Source organism: Thunnus albacares, chromosome 9 (assembly GCF_914725855.1).
Source record: "Thunnus albacares chromosome 9, fThuAlb1.1, whole genome shotgun sequence".
Lineage (NCBI taxonomy): Eukaryota > Metazoa > Chordata > Actinopteri > Scombriformes > Scombridae > Thunnus > Thunnus albacares.
Window position 1 is genome coordinate 30,781,445 of NC_058114.1, and position 17,345 is coordinate 30,798,789.

A 17,345-nucleotide genomic window follows, 5' to 3' on the forward strand; every position below is an offset into this window, starting at 1 on the left:
TCACAGCACCTTCCACTCAGTCATACACCACAGACACCACATGTTTCTGTTGTGCTGAGTTAAAAAAAAAAATAATAAAAATTAATTTTTAAAATTGAAAACCATGTGTTGTCTTCATTTTCAGTTCTTCCTGAGCTGGGTTGTGAAACAGACATTGTGCAGATTTGTTTAGTTAGATACTATCTGTGACCATACCAATCATCCAATTATTACTGCAGTTCAATGAAGGAAAAATAGACAGTGAAATATAATCTACAGCTGGCATGGTGGTTTATATTTAGGAGTAACTTACTATAATACCTGAAAAGCTGTGGTGTCTTCTGGTTGAAAGTCAGGTCACAACCAGCATCACTGAAGAGATCACAAGCAGTGGTGTATCCGAGACATTTTGACTGGGCTGGCCACAGCATAGCAGACCTTAATGAATGGCATGTGATCAAATTGTGTAAATACAGATGTTCAATGCATGACATTGCTTCAGCCTAGGCACAGATAAACTTATGTTAGCATCCACTGAAATGTTTGTACTCAAGGCCAGGTTGATGTTTTTATATTTTATAATACAGCATTATACTTGAAGTGCCATGCTGACCACCCACAGCAACTACATTTAATATTACAACCTAGAACAGCACTAACATGCTAACTAACATGTTTTTCCATGTACTATACATTACATTGTCAATTTCCACCTGTCACAGTCTCTGGTTATTTAAACATGTACATTTTTGCTCAGTAAATCTGTTCAGGATAGGCTACACATTCTGTAAGAGCCATTTCCCTGTAGTGGAGTAAATATGTCATATGTTACAGGTTCAGAATGAAGGTTAATTGACCAGCGTTTGTCCCACCTTATTGTGTTGATGAACTTGACCAACGACCTATCAGATCTGTGGTGGCCACAGGGGTGGCCAATAAGATCTCAGGGTGGCCGTGGCCCAGGTCACCCCCTAAAATCGCCATAGATCACAAGTGTCCTCTGATGCACCTGTGACCACACCCAACATCCAAGTAATATCATTTGCTGTGTCAGTGTCAATGACAAAGATGCATCAAATGTCTTTTATTGCATTTAAAATTCAACCAGATTGGAACGGTGAAAAGGACAAATAATCATGCCAGAAAACCCCTGCATATGCTACTGAAGTTATGATGTCATGCATACAGAAACCAGGCCATACTGAATCATCAAATGATTCATGTAACAGTGTTCAATGTGAGAGTCAGAGTCAGCTTATTTCAAAGTTACATTTTAAAGCATTTTCACATTAAGTCTCTGCGAAGAAAGAATTTTCAAACAATAACATGACATTTTCATTGTTAATCTTTTTAAAATTACTATTGAGAAAACTGATAATAGAAGAATACACTGTGAACATTTGAGCTTGGTAAAAGCAAAAGTTTTGAAATTTCTTTTGGAACAGTAACATCACAGAGATTAGTTAAAATTCAAAAATTATACAACATTGCATATTAGGTTGACCTGTCCACATTTTTAAATCAATACTGTATGCAGTAGATAGCTCATGGTTCAACCTAGTCAAGTATTTTTTTCCAACCTGTGGGTTGAGACCTCTAAGAGGTAGAGGTGGCTCTGATTTGGTTGTGCAATGATATATTTTTACTGTAAATAATTTATGGAACTTCATGTTAACTTTATGTTTTACTGACATTGAAATAGTGAATACCTGCAGCTTCTAATCGTTAATCAAGTAAAATAACCTGTAGGGAAATAAAAAATCCTCAAAACTTAGGTGTTTGTAAAAAAAACAAAAGTTAACAACCATGTCAGGTCTTTATGTACAACAGTGTAACAGCACAATAATCCATGTAATGATGGACACATTCTGTGAGGCTGTTATTATCATGCAATTATGAAAAAATACATGTACATACAGATGTCACAGATTCATGCTGTGAGGCAGACTTATCATACTGTAACACATCATATAACGCAGGAATAACAATCACTTTTTAAAATGTTAGAAATTATTACTACTAATGGTATAGCCAAATCTAACAAGGTGTGTGTGTGTGTGTGTGTGTGTGTGTGTGTGTGTGTGTGTGTGTGTGTGTTTGTCTGTGTGTGCGGGGGAAGGGTTGTACAAAATATTATTTCTGACACACCAAATTATGTTTCATTTTTCCGACTTTCCTCTCATTTACTTTTACTTGGTTTTATTTTCTAGATAAATCACCTCTGAAAATGATTCAAATAACAAATTGTTAAACTGGTCACATCCAGTAAACAAATGCAACCTGTGACGAGGGATGGCAAGCAGACATTGCTTTGTATTAAAGTCCAGATGAAACATCATTTCAAGAGTATCGTACTTCCATATCGTGACATATTTCTGAGTGAAACAGGATAGAAAGATGGGACATAATGTTGGGAGGAATTTGATTTGAACATTGAAAAGTTGGCACGTCATAATGAATCTTAGCTCTGTGTCACTAAAAGGTGAAGATTGATTGATGCGTGATGTCATGGTATTATTGGTTGAAATTGGTTGGTTCAAGCCTATGTGAGCACATTCATATTTTGTTTTACAGGAAGAAAACATGATTGGATTTTGATATAAAAATACAAATAAATGAATGTTTTTGTATTTTTGTGGCATATATTGTTAAATAGATGCACAATATGACCAGGGATGTGATCTAAAAGGGTTAAAAAGGCATTTTTTATTTCATCTCAACTTTAAGGTGTTGGAACCACTGGCCTAGTCTGAAGGAACAGGCCTACCTGTGATCTTGAATATGGGGCCCCTCTAAGACTTGGTGCTGTTTGCAGTAAAGTAAGTTTGTCACAGTGACAGCATCAATAAATGTTTCATCCATTAAACAACACACAGTAAACATTTATTTTACAAAATGTACAAAGATCAATCAACATACAACTGCAAAACAGGAATGCACCAGTATGAAATATTAAAGATGGTGATTTGTAATCAGCTAGCAGGCATATTGCTAACTAACCTGTTCATTCCTGTGAAAGGGTGACTTGTAGTTCACTGTCACTGATGTGCTTGGCCTGTATGTGCAGTAAAATGCGTACCTTTGCATTTTTCAGAATAGCATGATGTTTTTTAAGCACTATAGAAAACATTCGGTGTGTCACCTCAGAGCTTTCTGCACTGATTGAATTTCTGGAACATATGGAATATAATATGACATGTTATTGTTCCAGATGATCCACACAACACTGTGTCACAGTATGCTTCCACTATTGTTGTTTGTCTTTGCACTTTGTCAACTAGCTAACTAGCAAGCTGGCTAGTTTAGCAAAGCATCTTGACATTGCTATTGCCTGTGTATTCCTTTGTTTACTAGCTTACTTGGACTCAAAACTTATCAGAAACTCAAGCGATTTTCTGTTACTGTCCTCTATACCCCTCTTCTTCTACCTCAACTCCATGATACATATGTCATATAACCTTTTCTTACAAGTTGAAACGTTTTTACTTGCGACAATGCACCGTTACCTCGTCAAGCAAATCTGATGCATCGGTGCTTAACTTTCCTTTCACTTTGTATGCAAATTCTCTCTAAAATTAACTTTGTGTGCAGTCTGAAAACACATTAATGCTAACATTAATTGTCCAAATAAGATACAATATATTCACAACACAGTGTTGATTAATTGACCAGATACTACAGTTAGCTAGCTAACAAGCAGTGCATTACTTCAAGATCTAGGGTTTAATCACATTTTTGGTATACCCTTTGACAAAACCTGTAAATTAAAGCATTCTTTTTTTTCTGATAAAAGGCACATGATTTAAAGCAATGAATATTTTTGATCCCTGAAGAGTTTTTTTTAAGTCAGTATTGCAGGTCTGCTTATATATAAATTGGACAATTAGATACAAATGATCAATTAATCTTAGAAAATTTTGTGTATCAAATCTTTGCTTCAAATTGAGACAACATTTATAAAAACAAATGTATTTTTAAGACTTAACGTTAACTTATTCCAATATATCATCATGGCTGTGGACACACTAAACATAAGAATATCAGGACAGGTAAAGAAGCAATTGTGGGCAATGCAGTTGGTATCTCCCCAGATGCTAAATCACTTCTCAGAAATTTTCAAAGTCTATGAATGTTGACAGCTCTACAAAATCCATGTAGATAGTAATAAGAAATTACTGAATGCAAAATCTATACACCCATCCCATGCCCTCCCACCCTTCCATCATGCTAAAAAAGGCTAGCACATTCAAACTATTACAAATATGTTAAGGTAAGAAATAGTTTTATCACTATATAAAAAGTGCTTCACTCATTTTTTTGTCACAAACACTATTCTAGCAAACATCATGCCTAACTACAAAAAACCCTGGAGCCCCATTTACCAATATTTTTGATATTAATGTTTAATCACATGACTCCCTGTAATTTGAAAGGATTGCTATGTTGCTGATCTCTGGTTTGCGGCTTTGGTTGGTAACATTGACTGATATGGTTACAGCATGTTTTTTTGTATACCATTTCATTATATTATTCTGTTATTAAAAATAACAATTTACTTATTGCTCAAGTCTCTGTTCAGGCATGTGCCAGCACATCAGCCTTAGACTCCTAAATTCCTTGTCACGAGGAAACTGCTGCACAATGAGAGAGATCACTGGGTGGTTGCATTAATTAGGGAGAGAATATGTGAGGAATACAGAGAAAGAGCAGACAGAGAGATAACGCTGACTACTGCCAGCTGACACATTAAGAGTTTACAGAGTGCAGCACAGAAAATGAGAAAATGTGAGAAAATGACAAGTGGAGATAGAAAGCATTTCTTAAAGCGATTGTGAATTATGGATCTAAATGCTTTCAGCTGTAATTGCTGATGTCCTCTCATTCTGCTGTATAACATCTAACTTCACTTATGGCAAAACATTTGATTGTTTTTACCTCATTTACTCTGTAAGATCATTGTTAATGCTACACAGGGCAGGGTTTCTGGGTGGCCAAGTAGTTTGGTTGAGTCCTTCCTCCAGAGATAGTGACTCCAAAACATGTAGCACTTAATTCCAATTGGCTGAGTCAGACAGGAAGATATTATTAAAAAGTTTATATGTCGAATAAAGATCTCTGTCCCTAATAACCAATATTATTACTATATACTATAATGTATTTTCACATTTCCCCCAATTGTCTCCTAAATTTAAGTGTTGACAATTGAAGTCCTCTCTGTGCACAGGACCTGCCATGTGCCTCCTAAAAAGGACATGGACCAACTGGTGCTTTTCACCTGACAGTAAAGAATTGTGCCAGTTTTATCAGCAGGAGTAGCTGATCAGAGCAACAAGGACATGTTCCCCCACCAGCCTCCCACCTGTTAACATTGCCTGCTACTGTGGGTGTTATTTAGGGGCTCCAGGCAAAGCCAGAGGCATTGATAACCAGGTAACTATTGTCTATGTCTGTGCCACTAGGACACCTTCATTACAGTCATGTATAAACACATGCCTGAAGCAGTTATTTTTAGTAGGAATTAGCTAACACAAATCAACTGTAATTCATCCCTTGTGTGATAGCAGATGCTTTTTAGTTGCTATTTGCGGACTACATTGCAATTTGAAAAAATAAGGTGTAATTTGTATTGCTTATTGGATTTCTTGAATAGCTGTGCTCTTAAACAAAATCGACTAGCCATAAAATGCCATGTCTTACAGTGATTTTAGAATAACTAAAGAGTGTTGTCAGGTAGCCTTTTATTAGAATAGCTTATTGCTTATAAAGGCATATAATGGATATCTGGGTATTAGAATTTTACAGTTTACAGGTGAAGCAATCATGTAATTAATTTAAGGAAAAATCTGGTATTTTTCAACTTGGCCCTTATTCTCATAATTATGTCCATTCTGACTATGGATCATGCAAACTTTACACTCACCATCTCCACTCCATCACAGTGTGTGCAACTACTTATGTAAATGCATGTAAATGCTTTGTTATCATGTATACACCTGTAGAGAAAGAATTAAATTATTTGTACATTTTCCTAAGTGTCATGAATGTGAAAACTCATTTGTCTTCACCAGGTTCCCATTTCTGAATTGATAATTTAGTTTTAAAATAACCAGCTATGTTGGAATTTGCACAGGAAGGGATGGATGAAAGTTTTCTAGACCTAAGAGCAAGTGTCTGATGAAGAAAAAGCTGATTCATTACTGATCAACTTTTATTGGAAGAAGGTGTAGTGCTATTTAAATTACCCCATAGTGTCAATAGCTAAGAGCTAGTGTGCAACAAGCTAGTTTCAATACATTCATCAATCAGAAAACAGATTTTCTGCAAGATTCAAACATTCCACAACCCTTGATATGAAACATTATTTTGAAAAAATGTCTAAATTTCTCACTATATGTCGACTGCACATAGTTGTCATTGATTCAATATGGGTTATTGAGAAAGAGTGAAATCATGGAGATCAATGACACTATGGGCTGGGAGTTTCAATCTTTTTTTCTGTTGAGTAGTGTCAATACTCATTGAGTACTCCCTGTGATTCCCAACTTTTCCAAGACTGCAGTATGATGAGGTTTTGGATGAACTCGGTCAGAGCACACTTATGTTTTAATATTCCCAATGTATTTGAACTTTATGACTTGATCAGTGGCAGTTTTTGCTGTTGAGTGCATAAAAGCTCACTGGCGGGTCTGTGTCAGTTAAGATCACATGTTGTCATTTGGGTAATTCTCAAACAGGTCCAAGCCAAAACACACCAGCCTCTCAGCTGACCGGATGGCCTGAAGGATGAGAGACAGGGACTGGTTCACGGTGCTGTGGCAAAATCCTTCATGGTCCGCAGAAATGCGTTTGAATGCTTTGCTGGTGACTTTGCAACGCAGGAGGGCTTCCTGTGAGAACCTGAGGATGGAAAACTGAGGAGTCTTTCCCGGAAGGCTGTATAACATGTTCCTATAGAGAAAAAGAGAAAGAGAGTCACTGAAAACCTTTGTTCATACACGTAGAATATGACTGGAGAAATGTGGTTACAACAGTCTGTCAAGCTGATGATATCAATTATCAATAAGTCATTATTGTCCATTTTTGCCCTTTTGGTGGTCAAAATGTTTTATTATGTCATGTTGTAGTGTGGTGTAGGAGGATTTTTCTCAAAGACATAAGCAGTGGTAGTCTTTAAAACCTGAAATAAATGTTTGAGTTTGTAGAATATTGTCACTGCTTGGTCATGATTCATGAAAAAATGTACTTCAAGAGCAACTTAACAACTTGTTCTGAGTCTGTTCAGGTTTTTCACAGTAAAAGCCTAACAATAAAGGAAAGAGTGCAAGACTTTTACTGTAAAAATCTGCAGGAAGTGTTGACTCTCAGTAACAAAGAGATCATGCATATAATTTACTAATTCAAACAAGTGCATTTAGTGTTAAGATACTCTAATAAAGCCTAATGAATTGCAGTTTCCCCTACCATTCAACAAGTACAGAGCCAGTATTTGTATCCAATGTTTCTCTAAATCCTGATTCAAACGGTTGCAAATATTCTGAATATTAGCACAGAGTACCAGCGATGGGCAACATCAACACTAAAATTGAAGTTCAAGGTCAAGAGAACTGCTTTAATAATTTGCATGCATCAAAGGAATACAGTGACCACTGAAACAAGGTCATATAAAAACCTTTTGGGGTTTTGCCCTCTGTTTAATTTTCTGTCATAAGCAAGTCACAAACATGCTGTGCCATATGAATTATCGTCCTAAAAAGACCCCCCGATCTATGTCTTTTTGTCTTTCTGTCACACATGTGTAGTACACACCAGCATGCACACACAGCAAAGCACATATATAAACACAGACAAGCCTTTGGGGTAGCAGAGTAGTCATTTGTAGGTCAGAACAGCAGGGGCTGTGGAGTGTTGCTCTCTCCTGGGCTGAAGTACATTGATTTCTCTTAAAGTGGCTGAACAGACAGTCTTAGAGAATAAATGGAGTGATTCTTCATCTGTTAAGACACAGGGCGTGAGCTGTAGGGTGTGAAGGAACACTGACCTTCAGCACGCAATTTAGACTCAAAGTCAGAGTACTGTGAAGGTTCTGTATCTACTCTACCACATAACACCAGTATATGGCCCCACTGAGGCTAGTAATGTGAGTTATGGGTGTTAAGAATACTGTAATATGTATTTGTTGATAAAAGTGATGGTGGACTGTGATACTTAAACCTAACAATACAACAAAAGTTAGTTGCTGTATAGCATCACAGTTAAAGAGTGTAGCTTTCATATTCACCACAATGTCCATGTTTTCTTGTTCTGTGTCTTCTGGGTTTCACTCGACCAAAACATACTGTAGCTCATGACATAGATTTGAACATGAACACATACAGTAAGTCAGCAGTAGATTTTCAAAAGGATTCATCTGCATTACCATACAATGATAAAAAAAAATACTTCTGACAAAAATAGAACAATAGACATCGATATGAAAAAGAACATATCAACTGTAATGGGTGGCACGCCTGAAACAATTTTCAAGTCTCTGCAAGTTGATATTGGAATAGTTTCAAAATAAATGGAACTCAGTGGCTTCCAGGAAGATACCCTATCACCAGACATGAATGTTGACATTGCATGATTATGCAAAAGCGCAATTACTGCACATTCAATGGCAAGGCTGTTTTGTTTGTTTTTCTACATTCAGTTTTTTCAAGAGAGGGCACACTACATAGATGCTCCCACCCTTTATTTAGAACAATTACAACATTTCAACAGTATGTGTTCATCTTATCAATTTTACTAAAGCAATCTTTTCTTGAAGAGCATCTATTCTGTGTGTAGGTGCTTTTTTACTCTTGAAATTGTTTTTGTGTTTTTTTCCCATACACATGAAATCATGTTTCATGTGTATACATTTCTTGAATACTTCTTACAATGCTTTTGCCTTCAATGCCAGTATTTTTGCATGGCAATGGTATAATTCAGATTAGGGAAAACTGTGGTTATGGAAAATGTACATCTTTTAATAGATGTGCGCTGACTATGGTAGAAGACAATGGCAGTCCCAGATGTTAACTGAACAGAAACAATAATATGGAATAAAAGGGAAGCGTAATGCACAATTCTGATATACAGTACTGTTCCTTTGTGACAGAAAGCTCAAAAGTGCCCCAGAACTAATGTAATCTTTTCTGTCCATGTCCCCTAACCAGCAGACTGCCATCCATCGTCTGTATGTGAATATCCAGCTATGAAAGAGATCTTTTTGAGGCACTTCAGAGTGTATATAAAGACATCTGCCACTGGTTGGTGTGGCCCTCGACAGCCTGACATCCACTCTTAATGGAGGCCATCTCCTGCTCTGCAACACAACAAATTGAGTTTAAGCTACGTCTGCTAGTCCCAGGTGTCACTTATGCAGGAGCAGCAGTATCCATCCAATACTGACAGCTGTGTGGTGTGTGTTCTGGTAGCTCTCTGTGAGAACCTATTTGAGTTTTAGTTTCAAAGAGAGGACATTTGGGCTTATCCTCCCTTTTTCAACAGGAAGTTTAAAGATTAGGAAATGGCTTTAGGTTTAAGGTTAAGAACTAAATGCCTAACTCGACTATTTAATAGTGAACTTGGATGTTTTATGAATTTGGATGCCTTCTGTTTTGGTGCTACATTTAATTTGGAAGCACATGAATGGAATAGATACAGACTTTATAGGTTGAGAATTGGAAGGAAGAAGTGTTGTATTATATGTATGTATGTATGTAAAAACCAATATGGACTCAATGGACTAATATGTAAGTCCCCTGTTCCATATGCCACTATACATATTGATTTGGAATAATATAAATTTTTCAATATAATGACTTTTTTGGGAATCAGTGTATTGATTTTGTAAGTCACACTTTCAGGTCTTTCACCTTTCACATTTAGTAAGCTGACTTCAATAACCAATATGTCAAATTCACTTCAGGAAAAGCTTGCAAATGGACCTTGAATTGAATTAATTTTTAAAAAAAATATCTAAATCTATATTGACATTTTTACATTATATAACTGAATTTGCACCGATAAAACACAACACAATACTAACACTAACACTAATATATTAGAAAACATTACTACCAACTTGCATTCTGAGGTTAGGACCCAACCTGTGAACAGGTTGCAGCATCTGACATTAACTGTGAACTCAAATGGGTTCTTGCATGTACATCCATGTCTAATCCATACTGGGCAACATTCCTAGTAAGTAAGTAAGTGAGAGGCCTTTAGAGTGACTAGATATTAGGAAACTTGAGGTGATGAGATTTTTCTGGTCCTTAAAATTACCTGTAATGTGTTGCGGAAAACATCTTGGATTTCCATTGCTAAAACAATAGCATAGATTTTAAAGAAAGGTTGCCCCGCTGCACCATTGCTCCCTTCCTTCGCAAATGAAAAGTCAGTAAGAGTAATTTATCAAACCACCTGTTCAACAAGCATAAACATGTAGAAAAACGATATTTTCAACTGCTTGCCCCCAGTCTGTGGTATGTTTTACCACCACAGTGCGCTTGTTAAGCTAATAGTGAACTGTTACGAACAAGCTTAAATGAAAGTGTAACATATTTTTCAAATTTGGCAAATTCTTGTAAAATTAGCTACTGGGTGATACTGCAGTCCTTGTGTGACCTGTGAAGTACAGAGAGCCGTTTCATTCAAAACCTCACCCAAACTGCACACCAAGTATCTAGTCATCCTGCGCTGCCACCCAATTTGACATTGCGCGCTACCCAGCTGGATAGAGCCAATTGGAGAGAAATTCAATCACTTTTTTTTTAAAAACAGAAGTAGAGTGAGAAAGGCCAAAACAAACCTTGGAAATTATCTAAAATCTAAAGCAGAGGAAATTGGTATTATTAATAGTAATGTGTGCCACCTGATGTGTCCACAAGTTTTCCGCATATATCACTACATTAATGCTCTTTGTAGGACAGGAATTATGGCACTTGACTTTGTCTTCCTTGTCGCTCTTTTACCAGATAATGCATAGCTCCACGAACCTGACAGAATAGTGACCCCACATGTATCTAAAATGAAATAGACTCTAGCCTATGTTCTGTTAATATGTAGGTTAGTCTATAAGGGTTTTATTTCTTGGAAATGTTTTCCACCTGAGAGGATCATTATTGTTAGCAGCTTTGATCAATAGGCATATTTTCAACCAAATAACCAACAATGGGCTGTGCATTGCCAGACCTTTTCCACCCCTCTCTATTAGTGTAACAGTGGAAGAAAACTCTCTTGGAATTTCAAGCCAACAACACGCCGCCATCAACTTTTACAATAGGTAGGTAGAGTCCTCTATATGTGCTGTTGTAGGCTTCAGTGCCATATAGCTTTGATTATTCATTTGGCCACAGGATTAGGCTACTGTTGACAGATTAGTAGATGTGATATATTAAAAGAGGATGTGTGATCATCTTGTAGCCAATTCATGTTGGAAAAGTTTAATTTTGAGAAATTACGTGGGCGTGGATAGGCTATTAAATTTGATAAAATAGTCAGGAGATTACTCTACATATTTTAGGCAGACCACTGTTGTCTTGCACTTGTGCAGGCCATTCTGTGCTTATTTATAGACTGGACACAGCCTATGTATAACTAAACTGTCAATGTTGTAGCTGTTGTTAATAATGTTGAAGGGTTAGGGTTAATATTAATACTAGATAGAGGGCTCCTTATAAAGAAAAAATGTAACTTGTGAATGAAAAAACAGAATTTCGAGCCTTTTTCTATAAATTCTATTTCATGTCAGAAAATGTTTTGATATTCATTTTTTTCAAATTGAGTGACAAAACCATTTTTAAAAAAAGCAGCATTTTTAATTTTCTGATTTTCATTTCAGAATAGGAAACTGATTGAGACAAGAGGATGTGTCTTACTGTCTCTGAGTCTCCATACTCACATCCATAATCATTGCCATCCCAGTCATTCCCAGTCAGAACAAGCCCACAATGCCTAAGCTTCAACCGGGTAATCACAACTGAATTTTTTCTTTTGTAGGCAAAATTGCTTTTTACTTTTTACCCTGTTTTCTGTATTGTAAACTAAGACCTTCTGTTCTTTTCTTTTTCTATGTATTCTGCCTCATTTCTTTGACTGACTTGTTTATGATTGAAGTGTACTCTGACAGTCCATTTTGTAGGGCAATTTCTACTCTGTCTTTATCAGCAGTGTTCTTTGCCAAGTAATCTGCTTCCTCGTTTCCCTCCACACCCATGTGTGCTGGTACCCAAATAAAACCCACATCACACCCTGCCTTGTGAAGTCTGTATAATGTTTGATAAATCTCTGTCAATATATCAGGTCTGGACTTGGATTTGATTTCTCTTATTGTAGTTAAAGCTGCTGCTGAATCACTGCATATGACTGAGTTGTCTGATTTATTGCCCTCTACCCACCAAAGTACCCATAATATTGCCAACATCTCTGCTGTGACTATTGACATCTGATCTCAAATTCTACGTCTGTTTTTAATTCTTATTTTAGAAATGGTTAATCAAAACGCTACTTTCCCACTCTCTGGATCCTTTGATCCATCATAAATCTGTAAATGTGATCTCCATTCTTGTTGCAGATGAGACTTAACTTCCTTGACTATATCTCCTGATTTCTTTCTTTTGTTATTATTCAGTATGAATATATGGACCAACAGACTGGGGAGAAAACATTAATATTAATAGTACCAATTTCCTACTCCTTAGATTTTAGTTTATCTCCAAAGTTTCTTTTGGCCTTTCTCCCTCTACTTTCGTTTTAAGAGAGGCAATTGAATTTCTGTCCAATTAGCACAATAAAGCTGGGTATCGTACAATGTCGAATTGGGTCACTATGCGCTGTTGAATGGGTCGTGCGTGATGTCTATTGGGTAGCAGCGCAGGATGACTGGATAGGTGGTGTGCAGTTTGGGTGGGGTTTTGAATGAAATGGCTCTGCATAGTAAAACGAGTAATGTTGGTATGCTGTCAGTGAGGCAGCTTCTTTCCACAACCCAAACCAAAGTCATGCCAAATATAAAGTTGAATATCTCTAATATGTTTTTATTATGATTAATGAGTAGCGTCTGCAGTGTGTTTTCTGAGGGGAGCTGTCGGAGCTTGTTGAAGTCTGGCTCAAGGTCTCGTCTGAAATTGACAGCAAATCAATCCAGACCACACCGTCAATTATTACACAATTTATAAATGCATATTAAAGTGTTTTTAGCATTTCTATGCCCACATATTTTTCAGCACTCTGTGTATAAAGTATGTGACATGAGTTGTGGACTGCAAAGATGAAATGGAGAACAGAGAATTGAAAGAGGAATGGACGGAGATATGCATCCATTCTGCTGACCAATAAACACTTCATCTGGTAGTCACAGCTTTTGTGGCTAGGATCAAGGCTCTGGTCGCAGACAAGCTCTGCAATTTCTCCTATTATGTCTAGCCATGCTGTCATGTTGAATATAATGTAATATAACAAACTTTAGTTTTTGTTATTTTATGGACAACGTATTGACTGTTATTAATGTTAAGTTATTAGCACATTCATGAGCTTGGGTCACTGGGACACACTAAATTCAATTTTGGGCCCTAAAATAAAAAATATTTAAGAACCCTGCTGTAACTGTACACATATACACTTTTTGTAAATTAACATGAAATGTATATACTGTAGTACTCTATGGTACTCTAGGTTGAGAATGCAGTTGTTCAGCTTTACAGTTGGATAAAAATGACATTTAAAGTTGAACCACAGTTCAAACCTCTTATGGCACACAGTGGGACTACCTACTGACCCTGTTAGTGACCAAGAGTACTTATTATCCTGAATCTCATTCCAGTGTCAACAGCAAGTGCATCTTTGAACTGAAATATTTACAGCTAGCTCTGTGCTGACTTACCAAATTCCCTTCACTATATCCTATAGTAGTCACACACACAGTGGATATGATCCTTTGGAAAGGCAAAATGTTCAATTTAAGAAGATTACTCCGCACATAACCACAGAAATACAAATCTTAGACATTGTTGTGAATTTACTGTACTGAACTGCTGCACACCAAAAATGCCATAGTGATGTTTTTAAGTCTTAAAATGTACCTTAGGTTTTGTTGATTCAAATTCAATGTAAACCATCAAAGTCAACATTTTAAGAGACTATTCAGTGCTCTTAGTCTAATTGTCTTAGTCCTGTGAGAGAATGGTAAGTTCCTTTATAAATGAGTGCTATTAAGCCTTAATGCTTTCCAAGCATGATGGAGCAGCTAATTTTAGCTTGGATGCTAATGGCAGTCTAGGACAATTAAAATGTCTATTACTGCCATAAACTGTGAATAACACTGAGTAGCAGAACCCATTTATTCTGTTAGAATCTAGCGGAAAAGTAGACAGCTAAAGAGCTGTGGGGGAAGACAGAGTGTGTGCCAGACACTGTGTGGATGCTAAAATCAAACAGAACAGAGGTGGTATCATTATGAGATAGAAATATAGTCGCTGAGAAAAAAGTCCCCCACTATCAGTCAAGGTCAGCTGTCCTCCAACTAAATGTGATTTGATATGATTTATTGTGTTTTTTTTATTAGCTGGACAGTTTGACTAAAACAACTTCACCAACTAATCTGGAGCTCTCACTGTCTTGTACACACACTGTGTAGAGACAATGAATCACTGCTGCTCTGCTCTGAAAAGCTGCCGCTTGGAAAAAATTCAAACACTGTTGTGTATAAATTATTTTCCCTTCTCCCTGTTTTGTCAGAGGGAATAAGAATGTGTTCACTGTGAAGCGCAGGTTTTATATTACATTATCGCTGTTCTGCTTCATATGTAGAACAAGTTGAAAAAGAAAGGGATGTGTCTAGCGCTAGACAGATGGCTGATGGGAGATTTAAATCACCACAGCACAGGACTGCATGTGATTTAGTGACTGTGTGAAAATTACAGTCATAGGGGCAAGGAGGGTCAGATAAGAAGGAGGGTTATTATTTTTTCTCTTTGCTGAAGGAAGGTTAGTCAAAAATGTTTTGGAAGAGCAGGGGGGGGATCTTGTAGGATCTTGTCTCCCAATTTATATTTTGTTCCATTCTTCCCTTGTGAGATTTAGGATTTGTTTAAATATATGTGCCACACCATCTGACTCAATTCATATTTATAATCCATATTTATCTGTAATTGGAATCAATGTAGGACAACAAAAATTGCAAGGGTTAAGCCCCTCAGCCACCTCAAGTCACACCAGTACTCAACATAGCAAAATTAGTTAAGTTCAGTTCAGTCACTGAGATCAGTAGATTCCCTTTCAGGAGCAAAATAAATCTGCATTAATTTTTTGCATTTAAGTTTGCATCAAGTTTAACTTTTGTGAATTTTGACATCTGAATTTGAGCTGTCGACCAATAGCAAAATGTCTTGAAGGTGCTGACCTTTTAGGGAATAGAGACCAGAGATTCCAGAATGGAGGTAGCTATCTTAGCTGAATGTGCCGACGCCGTTATTTAAGATCCTTTGTTGGAGTATAAACTGTTTCACAAAAAAGAAATTTGCAGGCAATTATGAGACAAGGGTTGATGTCGATAATCTGTGTGAATTTATTATCCCGTCAGCAACAATCTCGCTAGATCAGAGAGCTTTTTTCCTCATTCTTAATGAAATGATGTATAATCATGAGAACAAAATGGGAGAGTAAACAGAAAGAAGCTTGGAGAGCTAGTGCGACTGACTAGCACTAACATGTTGGTCACAACGTCGTCAAGCTTCTAGAACCACATATTTTGTAAAGACGGACAAATGTGTGATTGAACACAGTGGTAACAATTGTTCATGTAAACTTGCATGTGAAAGTCAACTCAGCTGTACGTAAAAGAGCTCATCTGTACCAGAGAATATGAATGCATGCCCTGTACAGATTTTTCTCTCTTCTCTTATTATTTGGAATCTAAGAGTGGGGCGAGAATATTACAAAGCTGAAATCCATCAGTACCCACAGTACTGCTGCCTTGATGGGCCCGGTTCATTCTTTCTTTCAGTAGCAATACCCATTTATTTAGCTTTTTACTCTAAAATATAGAGCAGCTGTCTTTTCTCCATTTTGTTATGTTTGCCATACATTTTGATTTTGAGATGTTGTGGGGATGGTATTGCAGTTATTTTCTATAAAAACTATAATGCTGGGGACTGCTCTGCTTTTTTTAATCAAATGAAATATAAGCCTGCCTCACCATCCAAATGATATTCATACGGTCCCTTATTGTAACTCTTATTGTGAACAGCAAATTACATTCTAGGTTTTGGCCTCAGGAATTGCTGTCCCGAAATTAGTGGTGCGTTCCGAATGTTTCACAGGCAGCGCAGGAACTGTTCAGATGAATCATGCCTCTGCAGGCTAGATTCTTTTGTGTTCAAACAGGTGTAACCTAACACCTTTTTCTTCATCTGTCAGCTTGTTCTGAATAAGCCAGTGTTTCCACCACATTCATTCTCCAGCAATGGGCCACCACTGCAGTCCCTGTGCACAATATTGACTCATATACTCACAATAAAAGGCTATGCACACTAAAGAATTAATAAATGTAATGATTAATAATCTAACAACAGACATTTTAGAAACGAGTCCGTGGTATACATACAGTATGTATAAATGCTTTCAACATCCCATATGAGACCACTTAGTTCTCCTTGATTTAGGCAATAAATGACCAAATCGTCTCACAACAATACAGTGAAATCAGGTATAAAGAAGATATGAATCCATTCACACTCAGTTCACAACGTTCAAGCTGCATTACTTACACAGTATCAGAATCAGTTCTTGGTTCATCCCATTTGAAACCACTCTATTCAACACATAAAGCATTAAATCATATGTCACCTGTGGCATGTAACCTCATGAAAATTTAGCTTGCTATCGCTTTTGCCTTTTTTCATTCATTCATGTTACAGCTTGACTTCTATTACAACACAGTCTGTTGAGTTTGTTATCAAGACCCTGAGTAGAACTACAGGAAGAGAACTTCAAATTCACAGATGCGTGTCCAAATTCTTAACATAAAAGAAGTGGGAATATTCTCTAAAAACTTAGTTAAACTATTCATGGTTCATCTGCATATAAGATGGTGAATAAAACTTATGACAGTTCATTTTCCACAAAATATTAAATATAACGATTTTGTTTGACTTCAAGTGTATCTTTCAAATTAAGTCTGATCCCTAGACTTTGGGCACTATGTGTTAACACGGCTCACACACAGTTCTTTGAATATTGAACCCACTCATATTAAAGCTGAGACTTGGCTCTTTAATGCAATATCCATTATTTGTTTCCCATTTTTTTCAAATTGAATGTGCTGAAGCATTGAGCCTGAA

The 17,345-nt window shown here is 36.8% G+C and overlaps 1 protein-coding gene across 3 annotated transcripts in view; it reads right to left on the reverse strand.

The window, feature by feature from the left end:
- Nucleotides 1–5,901: 5,901 nt before the first annotated feature.
- The window catches only part of LOC122989583 (inactive N-acetylated-alpha-linked acidic dipeptidase-like protein 2), a 583,517-nt gene continuing 572,073 nt past the window's right edge, over nucleotides 5,902–17,345 (reverse strand). For all 3 annotated transcript variants that reach the window (XM_044362562.1, XM_044362561.1, XM_044362560.1), the window contains one exon: nucleotides 5,902–6,927. In XM_044362562.1, coding sequence (XP_044218497.1) covers nucleotides 6,681–6,927 — 247 coding nt within the window. In that variant the 3' untranslated portion in view covers nucleotides 5,902–6,680. The remainder of the gene's footprint in view (nucleotides 6,928–17,345) is intronic.